Genomic DNA, 24,388 nt, shown 5'->3' with positions numbered 1-24,388 from the left:
ATACAAAGCACGGTAGTAGCTCTTACATCCTGGCAGGTTGCATCAATCCGTTTTCTTCTGCACGTATTGCTTCCCATCGGCAGGAAAGCACACCTGGCCTGAAGGATGGGTCCAACAGCTCGAAGTCTACTCAGACTGGACTCTGATTCTGGGTGTTTGTAGGGTAACCAACCATCCTTGTTTCCTTGGGCCTGGGGTGGCTCCCAGCACACCAGACTTTCAGGGCTAAAACTGGGGAAATCCTGGGCGAGCCGGGATGAGCCAGTCCTCCTAGATGCCTTGTCTGTATGTTAGTGAGAATGAAATGTGGACTCTCTGCAAAGACAATGTGTGTGTGTTTGTGAGACATGAACCTCAGCCTAGAGGTTTTATAAGACAAAGAACCACTCAAACTGAGTGTCACGAGAATTGTGTCTCACTGCCCTCCTTGTATTGCAGGAAAACAGTTCTTGCACTTTGAGGAAAGGGTCTCAATCTAGTTGCCTATCCTGAAAATTAAACCAACCAGGAATTAAAAGTAACTGCAAACACGGCCAAGCAATTGAGTAGAGACCACTGATGCAGCGAGCGCGTAATTACAACTTTGAAGCATGATTTATCTCGGTTGATGCCTCTAAATTGGGACGTGATTCTTCAGTTTTCAATAATAATTGACAGGTGAAAGGTTTCGTTATTTTAAACATGAACATACTATGTTTAGATGACCTATGCATTGATCTCTTACATACTTGGAAACTAGGACTGGAAGCAAGGAACGGCTTTCTGTATCCCAAGGCTCCCCACGTATCCTGCTGTTCAAGGCCAGAGTCATACAATCTCTTTGACTAGAGATTTCTTTGAAGTGCTATGTCTTGTCCTAATTATTTTCAACAGAATATGCTTCTTTTGCTTTCTTGGCTCAGAGTCTTATTAGCGTGTAAGGATAATTTTCCCTCCCAGATGACTTTGCTACCTCCTGGGCAAGTTGAGTGATGCCACATGCAGCTGGTGTAAAGATAACTAGGTCAGGCTGCTTGGTTGGGCCCGTGAGAAGCCCAGGGAGTGCTGTTTTAGTTTAATATTTGTGCGCCTGTTTGTAGGAAAAGAAGACATAATTTGGTAAATAGGTTTGATTCTCTTTTAACCTCAGATACAATCTTCATCTCAATTAAAAAGAAACTAGATCTAGAGTGTATTCCAAGATCCAGTGAGGATGCATATGTGTTCAGCCACCCCTGAAGTTTTTAGGTTTGGGAACTGGCTCTATACCGCTGGTCCTCAACCTGGCTGCTCATTAGACTCGCTGGAGGTGGGGGTAGAGGTTGGGAGGGTGGGGTGGAGGAGGAAATTAAGAAATACTGAGGCCCAGGCAGGCGTCCATACAAGACCAATTAAATCTGAATCTCTGTGGGTGGATCTGAGCATCTGAATTTTTAGGAAGATCCCCACGTGATTCTAAGAGGCTCTTTCTAACAGCTGTAATGTCTCTTACGGATCCAAAAATTCAGAGGACAACTAGTTCCAGAATGTCAGGCATGGTGTGGCAGCTTTGAGAGAATCACACTGAGCGGAGAACTCACATTCTATTTGAGGGGGTTCTCTTTCCACTCTCCTCTTGGAATCCCTCTTCCCCGTGCTTCCAGGGAGGTGCACACCTATAACATGTCCTTCTTTAGTGAGTGTGCACAATGCAGGTCCACACGAGGCCCAGCGTATGCAGACAGGCCCGACGCTTATGTCCTCTCCCCGTGGGATTGTCTTCTTCCCAGACGAAGCCCTCCTGGGCTGGCGATGGGACTCAGAGCGGGTGTTCTCGTGAACAAAAACCGCGCATGTAGCCTTCCTTCCTTGAACTTTTAACGTACGGTAGTGAGGACCTAGGGGACGGTTCTCGTAGGAATGAAGAGAAACATGAACTTCAGGGACGGGTTTGCCAATCGGGAAGGAGGAAAAAGGAGGGAACACAAAAATATAGAAAAAGAGCCGCTTTTGCTTTCTCTTCCCTAAATAAACAATAGCAGCAATCACACCACCACCGCCAAGCAAACGACATTAAAAACCTACAATTTGAAGGAAAGCTAAATTACTTTAAGATTGAATGTAGAAGACTACAATATAATGTATAACTCACCTTAGCCTGTGAAAATGGCAAGGAAACAAAAATGACAGTATGCTCAAATGATTACCTGGATACCAGGCCCGCTGCAGGGGAAAGGCTGAGAATCCCAATGGGGGAAAATTAAGCGCCATCAGCGGAGCAATCCGCCGTCTGGCTGGCCCAGAGGAGCATCTCTATTTTCTAAGGTCTGTAAGTAGTGGTGGGGGAGACAGGATAACGGAAGGGGGAGAGAAGAAAAGGAAAAAGACAATAATATAGGGGAGTCAGTACACGGAAAGCTAAACTTGGGGCAATACTGACGAGGTCCTGGGTTTGGTTTGGTTTAATTTTATTTCCTTTAAAAGACACACACACACGCGCATGCACACACACACACACACACACACCCAGGTGCTGGATGGTGAGGGGAAAGGAGAAATAAGGCACCCCTCCTACTCTCAGGGAGCTAACTGTCTTGTTGGAAAGCTTATTTTTACATAGAAGAAATATAGAATGATTTAAAGACAATATAAATCACCAAAGTGATTGCCTGTTTTCCTGTTGTTTAATTTCCTGATTATAAAGATGATAATGCCTATTGTAGAGCAGTTAGGAGTTAAAGAAAAATGTAATGAGGAAAACACTGGTGGTCTCATCCCTGAGCTCTTCCTCTGTCGAGTTCTGCACTGGCTCCTTGCCCTCAAACGTGGGCCGCCCTCCACCCTCTGTCCCCGCATTGCCGCAGCGGGGATGGCCTTGCCCACCCTCACAGTGGCCGCGTGATCAGATGACTCAATATAGGTCAAATGCTTAGAACAGCACCAGCATGTAATAAACGCCACACAATTGTTATTTTTAAAAATGATTTTAAGACAAACAAATAAACAAACAAGCTTTTGCTAGATCCTGTTGTCCTCCAACGGCTGCCTTGGCTTCTCCCTCTCTTGTCTCCTGACCTCCACTGACGCTCGTCTCTTCTCTTCCACTGTGGTTAGCTCTCCGCTGCAGCCGTGCAGAAACATAATCCACCCCCAGTCTCTCACTGGGGTGCTTTCTCAGCTCAGCTGAATCTCCACTTCTTCCCAGCATCCATCTGCCTTACAGGGTTGGTCAATCTGATGCCAGATCTGGTCCTTTTCACATCTTCTGGAAATAAAAATAACAGTCTTTGGAAACGGATCCTAAGCTCTGACACCTGTCAAGCTCGATCCTTGAGCATCTGGGCCTGAGTCTTCTTGTCTGTTTATCCACCCAGACCTGTTACAGAGTTTATCATCATCTACCTTGTATTGACATTGTTGCTGTGCGTCTGACTTCTCCCCAGACAGGTGACAGTGACCCATAATGTTTATTTTGTATCTCGAAAGCCTGTTTCATGAATATTTGTCAAGTTGAGTTGAAGTCCTAAGGTGTTACTCAAGGCACTTACTATTTACCACCGTGTGTTTTAATTACTAAAGTATTTGTCTTCACTCCTCTACTGCATTTTAAGGTCTTTTGAGTTGATAATTTGCCTTCTTCAATTTTGATTACTCGGCTTTTTTCAAACCTGGGTCCTGCATATAAGGGGTGCTTCCTAAATACTTCTGAAATAAAAGCACTTTGTGCTTTGCACGTGGATTAGCTCACTGAGTCTCAGAGTAAGCCTCCAAGCGACATCCCCGTTTGGCAGAAAAGGAAGCTGTTTCAGTGATGTCACAGGACTACCGACAGGACACATGGTGGGGGACCAAGGAAGAGCTTGAGTCCAGGTCTTCCAATCTTAGATGCTCCTGCTTTCTCTACTATACTCTTCTGCCTGTGAAACGGAATGTCACGTCATTTCATTAAATGACTTTTCCTATGAGTGAGGAGAATGGAGACCATCTGGCTGGAGGGACGGGGACTTCGAGGAAGGGGTGCTTGCTGAAGAAGGCCTTGGAAGTGTGCCCTGGGTGGGGCGCGCAGTGTGGTAGGTGAGAGACGAATGGTGTTTTGGAAGATGTAGCACATGAAGAGAAAGGTTACATTTTATATTAAATATAATATTTTATATTAAAATATTATATATAATTTATATAATATTTTATATTAAAACTGGCATCGCTATTTCTCAGCAGTACTTAGGTCTGGCAGAAAGCGAAACCTTAACTTTTTAAAGGAAACACATGAATCGCAACTATGCAAATTATAGTTGAGTTTGTCTCCAGTGTAACTCTGGTCACAGAGCAACAGGAATGAATGTGGTGGGCTCTGTAGGCAACACAGCAAAACCCCGAGGCTTTTTATAATCTTTCAATTTCTTTAAAAAAGCCTTTTTAAGGTTATTTATAATCCAACGAGGGTCACCTAACTTGGTGGATTTTTTCTTTTTAAATAGCTGCTCACAAGAACACGTCAAGGGTCTCTTATTTAGCCTCCAGATATAACACTGAAGTTATTTATTTCTGGCCTTCTGTGTTTATAGTGTGTATTTGTGGACAACTTTATTATGGTACAAATCTGTAGCCAAATGTCATTTCCCAATATTGTACAAGAGACAGAGTTCTACTTGTTACTCCTATGATTCTTATAATAGCAGTTTACAGTATTAACATTTTCTGGCTTTCCATGGTGTCCTCTCAGATAAGAGAGCTTAGAAGAACATCTACAGTGATGAAAGCCTGTGGGGCTGCAGTTTCTCTACATCAGCTTCTGAAGGCAACCCCATGTAGCGAGTTGTCCTTGTTGAGGCCGATAATTCTAGGTCATTTATTCTTTATTGCTTCTTTACTATTTTGTTCCGCTTGACTGAATGGGTTTTAGGAAATACACCACGGGCATGCCGATTCCCATTTGAGTTTCTCCAGATACACTCTGCCTCTTTCTGCCTCCCTTCTGAGCTCCTCTGGAGAGCTCATCTCACCATTCAGAGCAACTTCCATTGCAAATCTCTCCCCTGCACACAACACGTCTCCCACTCTTGGCTCTGTGCCTTCATTCTTGTAGCCTGAAGCCATCACTGAGTATGTACCCAGGATTCTCTTGGACCTCTATTTTTTTAAGTAATGTGTATCTTTATTTACCGATCAGCTTTCCCCCAAGGAAATGAAGGCATTGCCAGCTGCTGATGCCATCGACCCTTCCTAGCAGCTCACTTTAGTCAAGCTTAGTAGCCTCTTATTAGTATTAATGGAAGAAATGAATCGTAACGTCAGTGGCAGTATAAAGACCTCTTGCCTCTCTTCCCTTGCTGCTGGCCTCAGGGCACCTGGTGTTCCTGTGTCTTGACGGAATCCCCAAACTGAGAACCCTTTGCAGACAACAAAAATGTTCTACTAGAACTGTGCCACTCCACAACTGAAACCCTTCTTTCTACGTTTTCCACTGTAGCAAATGGATTGCAGATTCGTTTTTCAGTGACAGAACATTAATGCGGTAGGCAGCCGAATATAAGATAGTCTCAAACATTGTCAGACCCATTATTTATTTATTTGCCAAACGCAGTTTAATGACACTAATGTGCTCAAGCCCTAGGTTACCTGTGACACACAAATAATGTTTTCACAAAGCTAAGTTGTGTCTTAACATCATTAAACACACTCCATGCATTTTCACGCCTCTGAGATTTTGCTCATTGTTCCAACTGCCTTGTAACCCTTTCTGCCCTTCTCTGCTTGGAAAATACCATTCATTCCTCAAAGTCAAGGTCAAATGTCACTTGCTCTGTGAAATGCTTTTGAATCCTCCTGGACAATACCAGTTTCTCTGCCTTTCTGTCTCCAGAATGCTTGTTTATGGTTCTACTTATTTTCTTTGGGGGTCCTTTTAGGCCAAAGTGTGCTTCACAGTTTTGGGGTGTGGGTATGTGTGTGTGCATACGTTGTGTCCATCTTTGGGAGCAGATAGGCATCACTTGGCTCTGAAAATTTCCTTAGTGCCCAGCACTGTGCTCTAAATATGGCGTTGGTTGAAGTTTGGCTACTGAGAGACATACAATGTGATGACTGCAGCCGGTGAGAAAGTGTGGGAGGGATTATAAATCCTCGAGGTCCCTAACTTGCGGGAGTTTAGAACCTGAGACAAATTTTGATACGGATAGAACCACAGGAAAATATATAAAAGACCTTTCCTACCACTCTTTGTAGCTTTTAGCAAAGCTCCAGTGAGGTAAACCTTTGGCCACAGCTCGCTCAATCAGGGCACCAAGTCGGTGACCAGTACAACGGGAAAATCTTATCAACTCTCTCTTTTTTTTATTATATAAGTTTCAGGTGTATGATATTATAATTCAACATCTGTATGCGCTGCAAAGTGATCACCTCCAAAAATCTAGCTATCATCTATCACCCTATAATCGACTCCCTTCATCCCTTCTGCCTACCCCTTCAACCCCCTTCCCTTCTGGTAACCACTGATCTGTACTCTGTATCTATGAGTTTGTTTCTGTTTTGTTTGTTTGTTTTTTCATTTGTTTTTTTTTAGATTCCACATATGAGTGAAATCATGTGGGGTTTGTCTTTCTTCTTCTGAGTTATTTCATTTAGCATGATACCCTCAAGCTCCATCCGTGTTGCTGCAAATGACAAGATTTCATTCTTTTCATGGCTGCATAGTATTCCATCACACACATATACACACCACATCTTCTTTATTCATTACTTCATCAATGCACACTTAAGTTGTTTCCATATCTTGGCTACTGTAAATAATGCTGCAGTGAACATATAGGGGTGCATGCATCTTTCCAAATTAGTGTTTTTGTATTCTCCAGATAAATACTCTTTCAGGAGTTCTTCAGCTTGATAGTTTAAGAAGAAAAGAAAATAATAATGAAGGATTAGATGCACAGTGAAATGGAAAATGTACTTAAGCACATCCTGCATTGTGTGTGTGTGTGTACTCAGAAACGATAATTATGGGAAGAACATTGCCTTTGGTGTCAGATAAATCCAAGCTTAGTTTGGCCTGTCACTAAGGAGTCTCTCTTAGTGAGTTCTCTAACGTCTTTGAGCCTCACTTTCCTCAACTGTAAAATGGCAATAATAACAGTCATGAGGATTAAAGGGCATAACTTCTTTAAGTAGGAAGCACAGTTCTTGGCATGGTGGAGGAGTGGGCCTCTCCCATTTCCTTCTTATATCGCACTTCTAGAAAAGGTCCCAGAAACCCTGGTGGAGCCGTTGGCCATGACAGATGGGGATGATAGCAGCAGTCCTGGTCCTGAGCGTCCGTCACCATCCTGGCACTCCCTGTCCACTTTTGCACCCTTGCTGGTCCACCCTGGACTGCTCGCTGCCTGGGACCCCTGGGTGCTGTAATGGTGGGGCCCTTGCGGCCTGTCGAGGCTCTGCCTTCAGTCCTGAAGAACACAGGGTCTCTCTCACCTGCCCATGCGTCGCTGCGACTGCCATTCCTGGCGTTAACTGTGGTTTCAGGGATGTTTGAAGTGCAGGAGTGGTGGCAGGCAGGACTCCCCTGGGGCTGCCCTTTGGTGCCTCTGGAATGTCCACACACGCCTCTCTGCTCTGTGGTCAGTCGGTGGCTGTGAGTTCACAGCCCCACAGGGCTTTGGGTGAGAACAAGGACGTCTTTCAAAAACCACAAGCTGCTGGAAGAGCCTCCCCCACTTACTCAGATGTTTCTTTCTCTACAGTTGTTTTCTCTTTCGAGGTTACAGCAGTCAGAATTAAAAGCTGTAGCCTTGACTCCAAGGCAGAGTTCTTCCTCCCGGGGTCTGCGGTCCATTCCATGCGTGCTGGATGATTGCATTTAAGTTTTCTGAAAGAAAATGCGCAAGTCCTCTGAGTGATGTCTATCACGGAAGTTGTAAAACTGTGCCGAGTGTGACCACAGCTTGTGCCTAGAAATGGACTGAAGAAAACATCCTAAAACGTTCACAGCGAGTTGTCCCACTGAGTGATTCCTTTTTTCTACGTCTATATTTCTACTTTTCTGTAATGTTCCCATATTATTTCTAAAATGAAGAAGCCGGTTTTATATCCATGTATTTGTAAGCATCTTGTTCACAGTGCTTGCTTGTTCCACAGTGATTGGTGGAGTCGCCTGATCTTGTGTCTGTTCAAGCCTCAGTCAACAACCTGGGAGGCCTCTTCCGTCACCAAGTCACCGTGAACTCACACGGCCCTCCTGCCTCTTCCTCTAAGCTCCTTCACCAGGAGAACTGATGGTCACATCTACCTTGTTGGACTGTCATGAGGTACAAATGGGATGGAGATGATAAACGTTCTTGAAGAACCACAGAGCATCGTGAAAGAGAAGGTATGACTGTGGGTGAGGTGAGCGTCAAGGGCTTGTTAAGGGCAGCTTTGCGGGAGGGAGAATCGTGCGAGTAGCAAACGACCAGAGATGTGAGTGTGGACGGAGGAGCGGGCTTCGGATTGGCTTGCCTCCAGAGCTGCAGGGGGGTCTTCCCACTAGCTGTATGTTGCCTAAGGGTTTCCCGCCTCCAGCACAGCGACCTTCTTCTCTAAGGAGATCTGAACGAGCCACCACTTCCTGCAGCAGAATGGGGCAGAGCGGGAGAGTTAAGTAGGGGAGAGCGCAGCATAATAGCAAAAAAATGTGTCGCTGAACTTCATTGTGCTCCAGGCACCATTTTAAGCTCTATTTTAAGCATTCATTTTAATTCTTGACGTATGCCTATAACATGGCTACCTTTATTATTCATGTTTACAGATGAGGAAACTGAGTCACAGGGAGGTCAATTACCTCTCTGGGGTCTCCTGGCTAGAAAGTGATGGTGCTGAGATTTGAACCTAAGCAGTCTGGAGAGTCCACACTCCTAACCAGGGGATTTCTCTGTTTAGTTAGAAGGCTCAAATGGGCGGGGGCCTGGGAGGACAGAGGGAATGGCTCACCTACCAGGGAGAGGTAAATTTAGTCATTCATTTTGTGTCTTTCTTCTTCAATAGACTTTCATGAACAATCAGAGTGCGTTGTGTTTGCACATTTATTCTGAGAGCAACCCTAAAATGGAATCAATTATGATGCTTCAATATTGCATAAGGAATATGGAAAATAACCAAGAATGGAATATTTGCTTAAAATCAAAATTATCTGGAAATCAAATTCTAGTCTGACTCCTTAGCTTAGGTTTCGAATTTCAGGATTACACTGCCACCTAGTGCAGACAAACATTTTCGCAGAGTGTGAAAGCTAGTGAATGCGCATAAAATTTCACAGGATGCAACATAAACAATGCTTATTTAAGGGTTCTTTCATAAAACAGAAAGAGCGATTTCAGAATTACAGATCTCTATCTATGTGTTTTTTTGCTGAGGAAGATTTGCCCTGAGCTAACGTCTGTTGTCAATCTTCCTTTTTTTAAAGCGAGCTGCCACCACAGCATGGCTGCTGACAGGCGAGTGGTGAAGTTCTGAGCCCAGGATCTGAACCTGGACTGCCAAAGTGGAGTGTGCCAAACTTAACCACTAGGCCACTGGGGCTGGCCTCTATGCTTTAATGGTAAAGGGTAACATGGAATTCAGGAACACACTTTAGATTTCTTGCTTGATAAATGAGCATAGCGCAGAGAGAAGACTTGGGTTTCTGTACTTCATTCTGCCGAGTAAATTTCTTGATACATGTCTAGTAAGGAAATTAGTACAATTTTTTCATGAGCACAAAAGTTCCCAGTGGGTCTTATGCGTTCAGCTAATAATTATTTAAAAAATTTATGCAGCAAATACTTAACTAAACACGTACACTCTGAAGGTCAGTATCTGTTCTAACAAAGGAGGGGGAGCCTAACGGAGTAGAAAACGTGAGCTTTGTGAGCCGTGGTTCTCGCTGGACCAGCAGCCCAGCGTCGCCTGGGGGCTTGTTGGAAAGGTGAGTTCTCAGACCCGCCGGGATCTCCTGAATCAGACTCTGGGGCTGGAGTCCAGTGACGTTTTTAACAAGTCGTTCAGATGATTCTGATGCAGTGTGGGAAGCACTGACAGAGAAGACGTCCTTCCAGGAGGGGAGAAGCAGGCTGAGGGGTCACACGAGGTTAATCAGAAGAAGGGGAGGCTCAGGACGCCAAGGGCTGCTGCAGACTGACGCTCCACCCACGAAGCAGCGCTCCCGGCGGCAGCTCCTGGAAGCTCCTGGTTTCCGTGCAGGGGAATGGATTCCTCTCTTCCGTGGGGAAATGGAAATGCCCACATTTTAGGAGAAGCAAAAGTGATGCACTGAAAAGCCTGGGGATGGGGTTTATCTTAAATACACATTCTTCTATTAATGATCTGTGGTGTGAACACATTTGTTTGTGAGTGATTCCAGAGAGAAATGGCTACTGTCATGGGCTCTATTTGCTTGCTTTATACGATTAGGCTACAATTACAAGTATAGGACCAAAATAAGCAGATTCAAAGTAGAGCTTTGATTGTGCTGAAATGTCTTTGCAGTAAAACTGAACCCAATGCAAAACTGGGGGTGTCCTAGATTTAGCAGCTCTCTCTTAATCAGCCTCCCAGCCGGAGATCTCCGGGATAAATTTCTGCCTCGAGCTGTGGCTAATTTGCAGCATCCTCACACAGCTGATATGTGTCACTAGGAACTTTGGGTCTTTTATTTCTAAAGGTAAGATAGACAGAAGAAAGCTTAAAACTCCATATTATTACAAAGCTAATTTTTAAAGTGCCTCTTTGTTTTAATCTATAAAATCTATAAATATGAGAGTCATGCCATGTTTAATTAACACAAGTTTATGGCAATTTCACTTAAAAAGAATATTTTCTAAAGACTATAGTTGCGTTAAAACCAAGGAACTTGCCCCACTATTCTGTGAGTTTTATGGTGCCTCCCAACCGTTGTGCCCCGTATCAGGAAACAAGAGAAAATATACCTCTTGGCATTTCTAGAACCTACTGCATTTGAATCCAATATTTTTAAAATCATGGGTTGCAATCCATTAGCTGGTCCTAAAATCAAGTTATTGAGATGGCCACCATCACTAAAAAACGAAATAGAACAAAACAGAAAGTAGAGAGCGCCACCTTCAAGTGGGTAAGTGTTGTCTTCTGAAACTGTGTTTTGTGTACGTATCTGTATTGATCAAATCCAGTCGCTCCATCTCTCCAGCAACTTCACACGCACCTTTCTGAACACACTTCTAGAGAAGTCCTCCGTGCCCTCAGCCCCTTCACCCGGTTCCCATAACAGCCAGAATAAAGTCCAAACTCTTTCACGGGTTTCAAGATCCTCCCTCATGTTCCTTCCATTTATTGTTTCAGAAAACGACATCACCATCTACTCAGGTGCTCAAGCTCAAAGCCAGGTAGTTCTGCTGGCCCCACCCCTTTTGAGGTCGACCCTGCCGGCTGGTCTTTCCTCTTCATTCTTGCTGGGGTCTAGTCAACAGGTACCGCCTCAGAGGAGCTCCCTGACCCCTCCGTCTGGATCAGCCTCCAAACCTACCCCTGCCTTTCTCTAGCACACGTTGCCCTCTTTTGTATTTTTTAGTAACAGTTCCAACTGAAATTATCTTATTTGTTCTGGCAAATGTATCTGGTATCGCTCTCCCCACCAGCGTGGCAGGGACCTGGTCTTTCTCTGTCCTGTCTCCATGCTGACATCAGTTCAGGGCTTCCGGTAGAAGAGTCACCAATAACTATTGACCCAGTGAAAACGTTCCTGAACTAAACTCGTGCTTCCTGAAATATTCTCTTCTACCTTTTTGTCATGGTGCCTGCTGTTTCCTCTGCCCAAAGGGCACCATATCCACTTGTTCCCTTGGCAGGCTCCTATTCATCCTTTAAGATTGCACCTGCTCTATAAAAAACTTCCCGATGCCCCTGGACTGAGCTCATCCTTGTTCTCTTGAAGCTACAGCCCCTTTCGCTCACCAAATGCAGTTGTTTTCATACTGGATTTCCCTGCTGGGCTGTGAGCTTCCCCAGGGCAAGGCTGTGGGCACTCATGCTTTCTGTCTCCTCAACTCCTCACATGTAATTCATCCATACAGTTATTCAGTAAATGTTTGTTGATTGAGTAAACAAATGTAAGAAAGCAGATGATCAAGAAAGATGATTATTTATGATGATGTTCTCTGATTTCAACTATAAGCAAACAAAATTCTAGATTTAAGGAAAGGGAAAGATAAGTCTGTGTGGATGCCATATAGAGCAGTGTTGGGGGGAGGGAGGGAGTAAAGAGGATGAGAGCATAATTATTCTGTATAAAATAGGTCTATTCATAACACGGACCATTTTAAACTTCAAGCTGTCTGAGCGCATTTACAATCCGATACGGCCGACAGGTTTCATTTCCTCACGGTTTTTAGGAGCAGACGGTGAGGTGAAGTGAGGGAACAGCATGAACGCTGAGAAAGCTCATGTGCCCGTGGTTCCAGGTGTGGCCTGGCCCGGCCAGGACCGTGGGGGTCCGCCCGGCTCCCAGTGAGAGTCTGAGGTCCTGTGAGGAAATGTGAGTAATAGAAAGCGGGGGTGGAAAGAAGAGGAAAAATGTCCTGAAATATATGTATATATAAATGAAATTTATATATAAATATGTGTGTAATAAAAATATCTTGTTTTCTCTGGATTTGCGTTTTCTCTTAATAGAGCTGTTACCTGCTCTTCACCATCTTAAATAAAACTCACCAGCTGGAAAGAAGCCAAACCACTTACAAGCAAACCTATTTTCTTTGCTATCCTTTTATCTTTTCCTAAAAGGCCCCCCTCACTTGCCTTCAGATGCCAGCTCTAGAGGGTTCTTTAAAGTGGGAGGGAGAGGGGGCAAAAGCAGAGGTGAGATCTCTAAACCACCTAACTGTGTAGGAAAATTGGCCTCTCTTCTTTCTTCCCAGAGTAAGTAGTAGGAGAGGGTCCACATTGCCCAGGGAGCTTCAGGAGAGGGGCCCCTCTGGCAACGCCCTTGCCCTGCGGGGCTGGGGCTGACTCACCCTGCTTGGTTTCAGGGTGGCAGGGAGGACCCAGCTGCACGGTTTCTTCTCTGAATCCCGTTGTTAAAGGTTCAGTTGTTTGGGCTAATAGACGGCTCCACTTAAATAAGCCCTGGTCCACTCACAAGCACAGCCCGGCTGTGATTGTGTAATTCTGTGACTCAGCCAAAACGGCTGCCCTAGGGAATCGTAATTTCGAGAGATGGAAGAATGACAGGGCCTTGCAGATCCCTGGTGATGTAGGGAATTGGATGACCCCATGCCAGGGGGAGACTGGTCTTGATTAGAAAAGGAGTGACCAGCAGACGGTCTGGACGCCCAGGTTCACCCGGGTCACAGCTCATCAGGGGAAACTCTCCAGCCAGCCGAGGGAGGCAGAAGAAAGGATTTTTTTATTTTTAAGAAACAATCAAAAAATAAGAAAGAATAGTTTATTTTATAATTAAATAAAAAATTAATTTTAAAATTAAAGAAATTTCAGAGGAGCAAAACTGCTTTACCCTAGATACCGTGACTTAAAACTGTTGGATCTTCTAGAGGCCGACCCGGTGGCTGAGTGGTTAAGTTCACACGCTCCACTATGGTGGCCCAGGGTTTCACCGGTTCAGATCCTGGGTGCGGATGTGGCACCGCTCATCAAGCCATGCTGAGGCGGCGTCCCATATGCCACAACTAGAAAGACCCACAACTAAGAATATACAACTATGTACCAGGGGCGCTTTGGGGAGAAAAAGGAAAAATACAACCTTTAAAAAAAAAGATCCTGAAGGTCCGTGTTCTCAGACTGGACACTCATGTCCCCCAAGATGGGGCCAGGAGCAGCCCATCCGGGGTGGGTGGGGTGGGCGCTTTCTCTCTCTGCTTAGGTTCTGGAGGGAGGGCGCGTGGGTAGGTGGGACATGGGGCTGACAAAGTCTCTTTCTGCAAGTCTATGCTCCTAGCTTGCTCTCGACCTGCTTATGGAGAATAATATACTGCTTTTTGCCAAGGCTATTCCACTTGGCTCTGGTAATTATAGAGTTTATGAAGAAAGAAGAGCTAGGGAGCTTGATTTTACATTTTATAAGATTTCCAGCCACGAGGTAGAGAGCTAACATGAGCAATTATCTGTGCAAATGTGGACAAGTTACAAGTCACTTCGTTTTCTGAGCCTCAGGTTTCTCATCTACAGAACAGCAGCGATTTTAGTCTTATTTTATAGTGTTGTAATCATATGCCACTCGTCCTCCAGCATTTTCAACCGAGGGCACGTAGTGAGTGTTGGCTGTAGAGAGGATAACGAGGGGAGTAACGGCTATTCTCCTGAGCCAGGCACAGACTCTCCGCTTTGCTATCTTGTTTAATTCTCAAAACAATTGTTTAAAATAACTATTTTCAACCCGTTCTGCAGTTAAGGCAACTGAGTTACAGGCAGATTTTAATTTGCCCAAGGACACACAGCTAGCAAGCTTCAGAACAAGTGAGGATTCAAACCTAGGCTGGCTGGGCCCCGAGGCTCCACGAGTCCCACGTCTCTGCCGCCCAGCGAGCCCCTTGTCACCTCAGTCCTCTCAAAGCTTCCTCTGTGCTCCTATAGCCATTCTCAAAGCTTCCTCTGTGCTCCTATAGCAGCCAGCCTGGGCTTTTGCGGTGAATTTCTCCACATCCTGATTTTTTTTTCCTTTCAGCAAACTTCCCTCTGCTAGTCCCTCCTTCGGTGTAACCTCATTGGCTTTGAGGACACGCCCCTGGAAGGCCTGGACTTGCAGGGCCACCTCTCCCCACCCTTCCCTCTGCTTCGGTTAAAGTGTCACCAGATGCCTCTGGTTCACTCCCTTTGCTTTTAGCCCTCACAGGGGCCAGAAGGACCAAGGCTGGGCCCAGAACTCATCAGTCCTGGGGTGGCAGTGAAGGGGTCTTGGGGGGGCACTGACTCCCCTACAACCCCTTCTTTGTTGGGTCTGTTGGCAACAAAAGAAAACAGATTTGGAGAATGAAGAACTTCTGGTAAGACCTTGACACTGGAAGGAGTGGCGGGAAGACTGGGCTGGGGGCGCTCAGAACCGAGAGTCTGTGTTTTTGCAGAGGTGATAGGATGAGGAGGTGAGGGGAGAGGTGAGAGAAGAGACACAGAGAGGGAGAGAGAGACAGATGAGAGAGGGAGACAGGAAAGAGCAAGCTTGAGAGACAGAGACAGAGAAAGGGGGAGAAAGAGACATCGCCTGAAATGGAGAAGCAGAAAAATGAAGATGGAAGAAAACAGAGACAAGGACATAGGTACAGACACAGTGATAGGTAGATACAGAGAATGTGAGATAGAGAAGCAACAATCTCATGATTGTTTTAGAGTGGGAGCTGAAAGCGTGAGAATTCGTTAAATCTCTCAAGAAGATTTCAAAGTCAAAATGGAAAAAATAGACTATTCTGAGATTTGATCACCTGCATCAATTAGGTTTACCACATTTAAAAATATTAAAGTTGTCCCTGTCTGGAGGGACTCCTGTTTGAGTCATTTTTCTTTTCTCCTCTTCAGGAAACTTCCGGTTTTCTTCTTTGTATGCAGTTTCCTGGGTCCCCGGGCACGTGCGGCTGTCAAGCGTCGCCCAAGTAAGGGCTACAGTTTCTCGATTGTGAAGTATGACTTCTTCCCAGAAAGGACCAGGCAGGGCTGTGGCTGAGTGAGGGTGCAGAGGCCCCCGTGGTCCTTCACACCCTCCTCTTCCATCCTCTTTGGCCGCAGGTGCACCCTATGTGATGAACGCTGGGTACGGAGAAGAAGTCCTGGCTGTGATCAGAGTTGGCTGGAAAGACAGTGTGTGTGCTCCAGTGCCTAGCACAGTGCCCACCTGGTTCAGGTGGTGATGGGTAGAGTTGCATGGATGGATGGATGGATGCACAGAAGCCAATAATATGGGGTCAGGGGAGGTGTAAAGAGTTTGTTCGATGTACTGGGATGCTGGGCGAAAGCTTTGTAACTAGGAAATGCTTTTCCTGAGGTCTAGGAAGTCTCTGCGGGCAGGTGAGTCTCAGCAGGGCGCTGGAGTTGGACTGTTACAAGAAGCCTTCTGTAGTGGTGAAGAAATGTTCCCTTCCTACAACTTTTCACTTGTGCAAGGAGCACCCAATTTCATTCCATAATTTCTCATCGAGTTGAGGGTTGAATTCCTCAGGATTCTTTTCTTCTTCTCGTTACTCTTCCCCATTTTAGGATGCTAGCCATAGTCTAGTTGGGACCCTTATTTGATCTCTTGGAATAAACTTATTAAATTAAAAGCATCCTTTATATTTTACTTAGGGTGAGTGAATCCCAAGAGTCCCCCGAACCCCTTCTGTATTTGACACAGATTCCTAAGAACGCCAATCTCCAGAAGTCCCACTGAACTGGCTCAAGGCTGGCTCTGGATTCTCTTAGGAATTCTAAAACTTGTGGTGTCTAAGGAATATTTTCTAGCCCAAACCACCAGAAGTTTTCCAAGCAGACTTCTGACACTGTGCCATTCAGAACATTGTGCAGCTCTGGTTCCAAAAGGAAAAAATTCCTAACTTCCCCCAAAGGAATGTTTCCTGGGCACAAATTATTTGTGCCTTGCCTTACTTCCAAGATGAGTCGAAGATGAGTGAATTATAATCATAAAGTCATAGAGTTAAAGCCAAATACACGACTTAAAAGCAAGCAGTTTGGTGTAATACTGTACTCTAAATGGTTGCTCAGCTCTTCTTATTGAAATGTCCCCGCGATCCCTGTAGGAGATGAGGTAGGATGACACTCTCTCTCTTTTGCAGGGTTCCCTGTCAATTCAAATTCTAATGGTGAAAATGAACTCTGTCCAAAGGTCAGGATTGGCCAAGATGATTTACCAGGTGAGTAGCAGTGTATCATATGGAAAATGTCTGCTTTCTACAAACCCAGCTGATACATTCTTTTATTGGGGAAGGTTGTGGACAGGGGAAAAACCAATCTCACTGTGAACTTTTTATTTTGTGTTCCCTTTCTGTAGGGTTTGACCTGATTTCTCAGTTCCAGGTTGATAAAGCAGCATCCAGTAGAGCGATCCAGAGGATCGTGGGATCAACTGCATTACAAGTGGCTTACAAACTGGGAAATAATGTAGACTTCAGGATTCCAACGAGGTAACGTAAAAACTTCTACCTAATTCCGTGCCTCGAATGTATCTTAAAAAATGAAAAGATACCCAATGTTAGAAAATCTTCTCATGCTCACTGTTTCTTGGATCACGATTTTGTTTAAAGATGAAGGAATGTATTTACCTATCTATCTTTAGTGCCTGAATATGTGAATGCTCCTCATGTTTTCAGTATGTAATTTACTTTCCATTCCAGGAAAAAAAATCACTGAGACCATTATATATTGATTCAAGACATGTTCTTATTACTTTGCTCTCTGTTTTTCTATAATTTGTCTGGTTTTGACTGAAAGGACCCTCTGTGAAATGCGCCAGAGGTTAAGCATAAATTTACCAAGGAACCACGGAGTGGCTAGAAGGCTCACAATGGTGCTGTTCAAGCTTCCTGGTGCTGAAATGGAACCACACATCCAGTGCTTGGGCTCCTGGCAGGAAACGAACAAAAGTAAAACTAGAATAATGATAACAGAAACAACGGCAGTGGTGATAATTTAAAAAATTCTCCACTTCATTTATCTTTCTTTGGAACTAAGTCTTTTACTCCTTAGGTTATTTGCAACTGAGGTGCTTTAGTGCACATGCAAGGGTCGAGTCATGCTGTTATGAACCAGCTCCAGGGTTTCAATTTTATATCACCTAAATACCTGATATGTGATTATTATGGTTACCGTATATTTTAGTGCACTGCAAAGAAAATAGAATTAAGATTTCTTTGGTAGATGAACAAAAAAATTAGGACATTGATAGAAATTAAGGTGTAAAGATAAATAATGATTAAATAGGAAAGTAATTGGTCAAATTAGAATATTCTGATATAGTGCCAGACTGCAGATAGGAATTCATGTTTTGAACATACTGTATTTTATAAAACAATAATAGTGCACTATATAAGCTCTTTTTATAAGTTTACTAATTAACATTACATCTCATCCTCATCATACTACTGTGGTGGGGACGTTATCATCCATGTTTTATAGAGGAGGACTCTGAGGCCGGAAAGTGGAAGTGACTTGCACAGGGTCACAGGGTTGGGAGGCGCTGGGAGGACTGAAGCCTAGGTAGAATGGCTTCAGAGGCTGTGCTTCTGACCCCTATTCGGTACCAACCCTAAAAACCCTTCACTTGGAAAGACTAAAGGTGTGATAACAGCTGTTGAAGTTTTTTTTGCTTATATTTTCTTTTCACGTACAGAAGTCCTAGTTGTGTTCTTAAATAATCTTTAAAAACCTTTCATTTTTTCTTTAATAAAATAATTAAACGTGACGCAAGACTTCCAATGCTGACATAATTTTCTCTTCTATAATTTAAGGTACAATCTGGACTGTCATTAACTCTAAATTCAGAGAGCGATCAACTTGAGGCCACAGCCTCCCTATCTCCTGCTCTGCTTTGTGGCTGTTCTTCTCTAAGCGCCTAGAGCTATCACTTAATATTTTCCACAGGCTACAACCAATGTCCCTTATCCTCTGTTTCCTTGACTCTCTGCCCCTACGAAGACTAAAAGCTCCTGTTTTACTGGCAAGGCTTATTAAGAGATGAAGAAAGAAGGAAGGAGGAAGTAGAAGATAGAAATAAAAAGTGAAGGAGGAGAGTCGGAGGGCTGAGACAGATGGAGTCCCAAATAGGAAATAAAATCTACTCTTGGGAAAGTTACTGAAGCTATCTTTGCTTCAGTTCCCTCAGTTTAAAATTAGGAATAATAATAACTATGTTACGGAGTTATCCTGAGGGGTAAGTGTTAATAAGTGGAGAGGGCTTGAATCGAGCCTGGTACATGGTGGTTTTAGATAAGTGTTCACTCTAAGTAGCGGAGAGAGTGCATTCAGATGGGGTCTTTCTCCTTAGCGGAGTCTTTCTTTTCAAGCTGCCCTCCAAGTGTTACTCCTTCAAAAGCCAAGTGGCAAGAAAGGCAGAGATTTGGATTGTCTCAGACCACTCAGGGAGCTGACTGTCTTGGTTTAAAGGGAATTTCTATGCTGGAGAATATAGGCTCCGAGGGGTGAAAAGAAACCATGAACGGGATCTTCATGAGGGTGGAAAGAAGAGTATGGCACGTGGAGCTAACGTGATAGAGTTGCAATTTATCCTTGTTTATCTTTTCAATTTTTTTGAAAGACTATAAGACAATTTTTTGCTGCTTTTTATTCTTTATTTTAGGCATAATAGTTTCAAATTCTCAACTCATACTTACAAACACGTTGTGTTTGTTTGCCTAACAAATGCAATCGTTAGCTTTTCTTTGGGCTAAGGTCATAAGCAAATCTTTCAAGGTCTAAAGAGTTCTTATCTTTTATTCAAACCCTTATGGTTCTCCTTTTAAGGTACTCTGTGCAGACTGTAACATAATGAAATAGATCATTTATAGATCTAGCTTCTTTTTAAATTATGTATGCTGTCAAGTTTACTTATCGATGTGCACAGCATATTGCAAGAACAGAATCTCAGGTATTCCAAACAGACAATGGGACTGACTGTTCTATAAATCAGACTTCTGAGGACTTTTAAATGGTCTTAGGTATATACAAACACACATATATTTTATTAATTTCAACACCAAAAGGAATTTTCTCCTCTTACCATATTGACATGCTGTATTAGCCTAGTTTCAAAGATAAATAACATGATAACCTTGATTATACCTGTATACACACACACATACATTATCTTCATGTATATGGAGAAAGAGAGACAGATGGATACCCTTGTTTTAACAATATGTCTGTAAATGAGTTGTTCTTCTAGCAACTTCAACCACCACCCCATTTTTGAAAAAGTTTTTGACATTGTATAAACAAGTCAGAGAGAAATGGGGACATTATGTCCTATCCTACTTCCACATAATCTCTGCTCATTTAGAGGGAAAGACTGGACGAAGCACAAATTGGGAGAGATTCCTCAGTTAACCACATGACGTCTTTGCAAAGAGTCACTTAAGCAAGTTACTGAGATTTCTAGAATAAAAACAAAATAGATTTGTTTTTTCTAGGGACTGATGAAATTCTACAGGACTGCTCAGTATATCTGTAAACAAATATATAGGCAACATAGATTTTAAAAAACCTAGAAAAAGAATGCTTTAAAGAAGGGAAGAAGGCAAAACACTGGGATTTATTCCTTCTATGAAAACCTCACATCTCCACAACAACCATCTTGGATAAAAAAGATGAATAAATTCTTTGAGCATCTGGTTAAATCCAGATCATTAATTAAAAAGAATATTCTAAGGAATCTATTCATAATTTAAAGGAATACTTGTCAAATTCCACCATTGAGTAAAACTTTAAAACTTATCTTGTAGCTCCAAATTAATTGAGGTCAGTTAAATGAGATGCATAAACTTGCAAGAGGTTTTATAATTGTACAATAGGCAATATATTATACTGTCATTAATGAACAAGATTTCTTTTCTGGAGGTGATTCTGGTATCTGTGTATTCTGGAAAATCTAAAGTCAAAGAAAATATGACAAACAGCATCTATATTGAAAACACGTAAAAATAGATGTGGCAGACATTTCCATTCTGGGAAAATAGTTCTTGTATCATTTTTTCTTCTTTAGCTCCAAACAGAATCTTTTAAAATGTACGTGTTAAAATTCTCCCATACACTTAACAGACATAAAAGATATTTAGTGAATTGAAAACTTTGCAATGAGTATAGTACACATCATCAGTGATCATTAAAAATGTGTAGTGACAAAGGAATTCACCCAGTATTATACATAAAAACGAAAATTTGAAAATAATGGCTGAAAGAAGTACCTTGATGATGTAAGTACTCAGATAAAAAGTTTCACATTTTTTATTTTTATAAAACTAACAAAGCAATGAAATTTGTTGACATAATTGACCCATTTTATTGAAGGTTTACAAAAATATTTGCAGTGAAAAAATATATGTTCCTTTATGTTATTATAAGGGATGGTAAAGTTTTATAGTTAAAAGTCAAAGTAAAGATAGAAAATCTTAGCAAGTTAAGTAGTTTCCCTTATTGCTAAACAATCTTGGATCAAAGGAATTTTTGAGGTTAGAAATTCTTGACCCCTCTAATATGGTTTAGTGTAATTGGCAGCAACACATCGGCCAATGCAATCACTGTATGTGCTGTTTGTTTTAGTTATAACAGATTAAATCAGCATCCACTTAGATATTTCTTCTTGCCTTTCTCTTCTTCACTCCTCACAAGAAGGGGGCTATATAACAGGAATTTGACCTGAAGGAAGGTTATTTGGGACTTTGGGTCCTGGTCCATAACCGTTCTCAGAAATGTCAAATTTTGTTATTTAGCAAACAATTTGCATCCAGTTTTCCTAGCATTTCTTCCTTACTTCGGCATTTTTCTATACTTAGAAGGAGAAAAGTACAAGGATGTAACCTTCAAGCTGCTGGAAAATGATGTTTACATTTAACATGTCCTGACTTTTTGAAACGTCCATCTTCAGCCCTCAGCAGCTTGACTTCCGCAGAAGAAGATCCAGGCAGTTGCTGCATCTGCAGCTCAGTTCCCACATAGACTGGAGACACCTTAGGGACAGCGATGGTCTCATGCTGCCATTTAGCAGTAAAGGAAGGCAGTAAAGGAAGGCAGCAACGAGCCAGACCTGGTTGTCAGATTGAGGAACAACTCGGTCGGAGCAGGGTATTAAGAACTGGTCACCTTTCCTTTGTCACACCTCCAGTGACAAACAACCAGCTGGTACATTAACATCACACTTTGAACTCTCTGCAAAAGATGAACATTCTCAGTGGGAAGAAGCTTCTCAAATCTGCACGGTCACTGATTCTCAAAATGCTTGTGTGGGTCTCAAATATAATTTGAAGGGGAATACCAAGCAATTATGGAAATAGCAAATAATCCTAACATGTTACATTAAAATAAAAAATTTAAAAGCTGATTTAATTAAATGGTTTCATAAACTAGCGGAGCTGATTTGGATTCCACATGATCTCTTTTTTTTCATTTGTGGAACAAGTGTTGCCAAGAACTTTGCAGGAATGTGTTTTTTGGCTGAGATGGAATTGCTGAACAGTAGCTCTTTAGGTAGCATAAATAGTAATATTGTTGCAATTAGGTGGCATGGGGAACTCTCCCCAGCCATGAGGGAAGGTTTTTTTTTGGATGTGTATTTTAAGATGAAGCGTTAATGTACATGAATGATTGGACTTCTGTGAGGGTGTTTATGAACATCATGAAAGAACAAATAGTGCATAGTTTTTCACACTGTAGCCTTTCTCTAGGTCTAGAATCTAAAATAGCATAAGAAGGGAATATGGTAATATGCATGGGTACAGAAAACAAGATTTAATTTACTGTTTTAAATTTTACTCAGGCATTTATATCCCAGTGGATTGCCTGAAGAATACTCCTTTCTAACTACTTTTCGGATGACTGGGAGCACACTTAAAAAGAACTGGAGCATTTGGCAGATTCAGGATTCCTCAGGGAAGGAGCAAGTTGGCGTGAAGATTAATGGCCAAACGAAATCTGTCTCATTTTCCTACAAGGGATTGGATGGAAGTCTCCAAACCGCAGCCTTTTCGAATTTGCCCTCCTTGTTTGACTCCCAGTGGCATAAGCTCATGATTGGCGTGGAGAGGAGCAGTGCTACTCTCTTTGTTGACTGCAACAAAATTGAGTCCTTACCCATCAAGCCAAGAGGCCCAATCGACATCAACGGCTTTGCTGTGCTGGGAAAACTCGCAGATAATCCTCAAGTTTCTGTTCCAGTAAGTATAAAACCATACACTGTGGTAGATTAAAACAAAACCAGATCGCTAAAAATTAATACTTCAGACATCTTTGATAATCATTGGATGTCTTAAATAATGAGCAGTTATTCATTTTTTAAATTCATTCATGCACTTTTTCAAAGAGCCTCTAGTGCCTGTTTTGAGCATAGCATGTACCAGATGGAATGGGGAATCAGAGGAAGCTGAGTAGATGGCTCCTGGTCTTGAGGAGCTTAAAGTCTACTTGGAAGGTGCTACACATCTGCCTAGAGCATCCAGAATTCTTCTGAGGCCACTTAAAAGAAATCTATCCTGGTGTGGTACATATTGTATGTACATCACTAATGAGAATGTATGAGGTAGGGTTGCGATGGGTGGTAGATTCAGTTAGTCAAGAACCCCATGCTTTGTGGAAGCAATGCACCTTGAAATGGAAGGATTTGAATTGGCAAAAGAAGAGAAGAAAGTGTATTCTAGGAAGGGGCATTAAAGGAAAAAGAAGTAGAGAATGAGTAGGCCACATCCAAAGGTCTGGAGACTGGCTGGTTTGGATGAAATGTGTATGTGTGTACATGTGCCCGTGAGGGGCTGGGGGTGAGGCATGCCAATCAGTGTAAGAGACGAAGTTAGCAAGCCATACGCTGTTTGATTAACAAGAATGAAAATTATATGGATAGCACAATATTTATTTGTTAAGAAGTACACAGGTCTTGCATGGCATACTATAAAAGGAAAGGAATTTAGAGTTCTGTGCATGATTCTACTGTGAAGATCCAAGGATACAAAGGTAAGGAATTATATAATGACACAATAATTATGTGAACTAATACCATATAGTTCTACCATTTTGAATTGGTAAACTTTCACTGAACAATCCTTTAGAAGGATATTTTATAATATTATGACAGGAATTTTAAAGATATATCTTAGAGGACAAGTATTCTTTTGGGAGAAACTAAAGAATTTAGAGCTCAATAAACTACTGATGCTTTCTCTCTCTCTCTCTCTCGTATGGAGGTGTTAAATTCTAGTCACAAAGCTCATATCATGGAGTGTAGCAGGGGTGATACAATGATTTTGAATGGTTTCTGTGCATTTCTCCAAAGAGAAAAAGGTTATCAGACATCTCAGTAATGGAATTGTTCAAATAACTTATGTTCAAGGGAAGAATTGTGATTAGTGTGAAGGGTAGTGTGAAATTTCTATATTCTGTGATGGACAGGAAGCAATTTGTAACTGCCACATCACTGCCTTGGCTTGTAGAACTTGAGAAAGTATTTCTTCAAGTAATGAGTTATCACACCTCAAGTGGCTGGGTTAGAAAGCCAATGCGCCATCTTGAAATTTTGTGCAGCAAGATCTTTGCAGTGGCACTGGAGTGGTTTTCAGACAACACTGAACTTCTGCAACACATGTCATTTCTGGACCACAGGTGAGAGGGAGGAGACCCTAGGGTACCTCCTCACTGTGATGAACGTCAATCAAGTGCTTGTAAAACTGATTATTAATTCATTGGCCTTGAAAAACATTTCAAGTCATGATAATTCTGAATTCTAGGATGCTATTAAATTGTCTGATTGACAGAATGG

At 42.6% G+C, this 24,388-nt stretch overlaps 1 protein-coding gene and 1 long non-coding RNA gene across 2 annotated transcripts in view; both read left to right on the top strand.

Moving 5' to 3' along the window:
* Positions 1–7,635: 7,635 nt before the first annotated feature.
* On the top strand, positions 7,636–12,586 carry LOC139077380 (uncharacterized). Its single transcript, XR_011529841.1, has 4 exons — positions 7,636–7,992; positions 8,086–8,317; positions 10,906–11,050; positions 11,278–12,586. It is a non-coding gene; the product is annotated as an uncharacterized lncRNA (long non-coding RNA).
* Positions 12,587–14,888: 2,302 nt separating this feature from the next.
* The window catches only part of COL9A1 (collagen type IX alpha 1 chain), an 82,227-nt gene continuing 72,727 nt past the window's right edge, over positions 14,889–24,388 (top strand). The window contains exons 1-5 of the mRNA XM_070584882.1: positions 14,889–14,933; positions 15,460–15,533; positions 16,710–16,787; positions 16,925–17,057; positions 22,400–22,796. Coding sequence (XP_070440983.1) covers positions 14,920–14,933; positions 15,460–15,533; positions 16,710–16,787; positions 16,925–17,057; positions 22,400–22,796 — 696 coding nt within the window. The 5' untranslated portion in view covers positions 14,889–14,919. The remainder of the gene's footprint in view (positions 14,934–15,459; positions 15,534–16,709; positions 16,788–16,924; positions 17,058–22,399; positions 22,797–24,388) is intronic.

Source organism: Equus przewalskii, chromosome 19 (assembly GCF_037783145.1).
Source record: "Equus przewalskii isolate Varuska chromosome 19, EquPr2, whole genome shotgun sequence".
NCBI classification, from domain to species: domain Eukaryota; kingdom Metazoa; phylum Chordata; class Mammalia; order Perissodactyla; family Equidae; genus Equus; species Equus przewalskii.
This window is presented reverse-complemented; position numbering and strand designations above follow the sequence as displayed.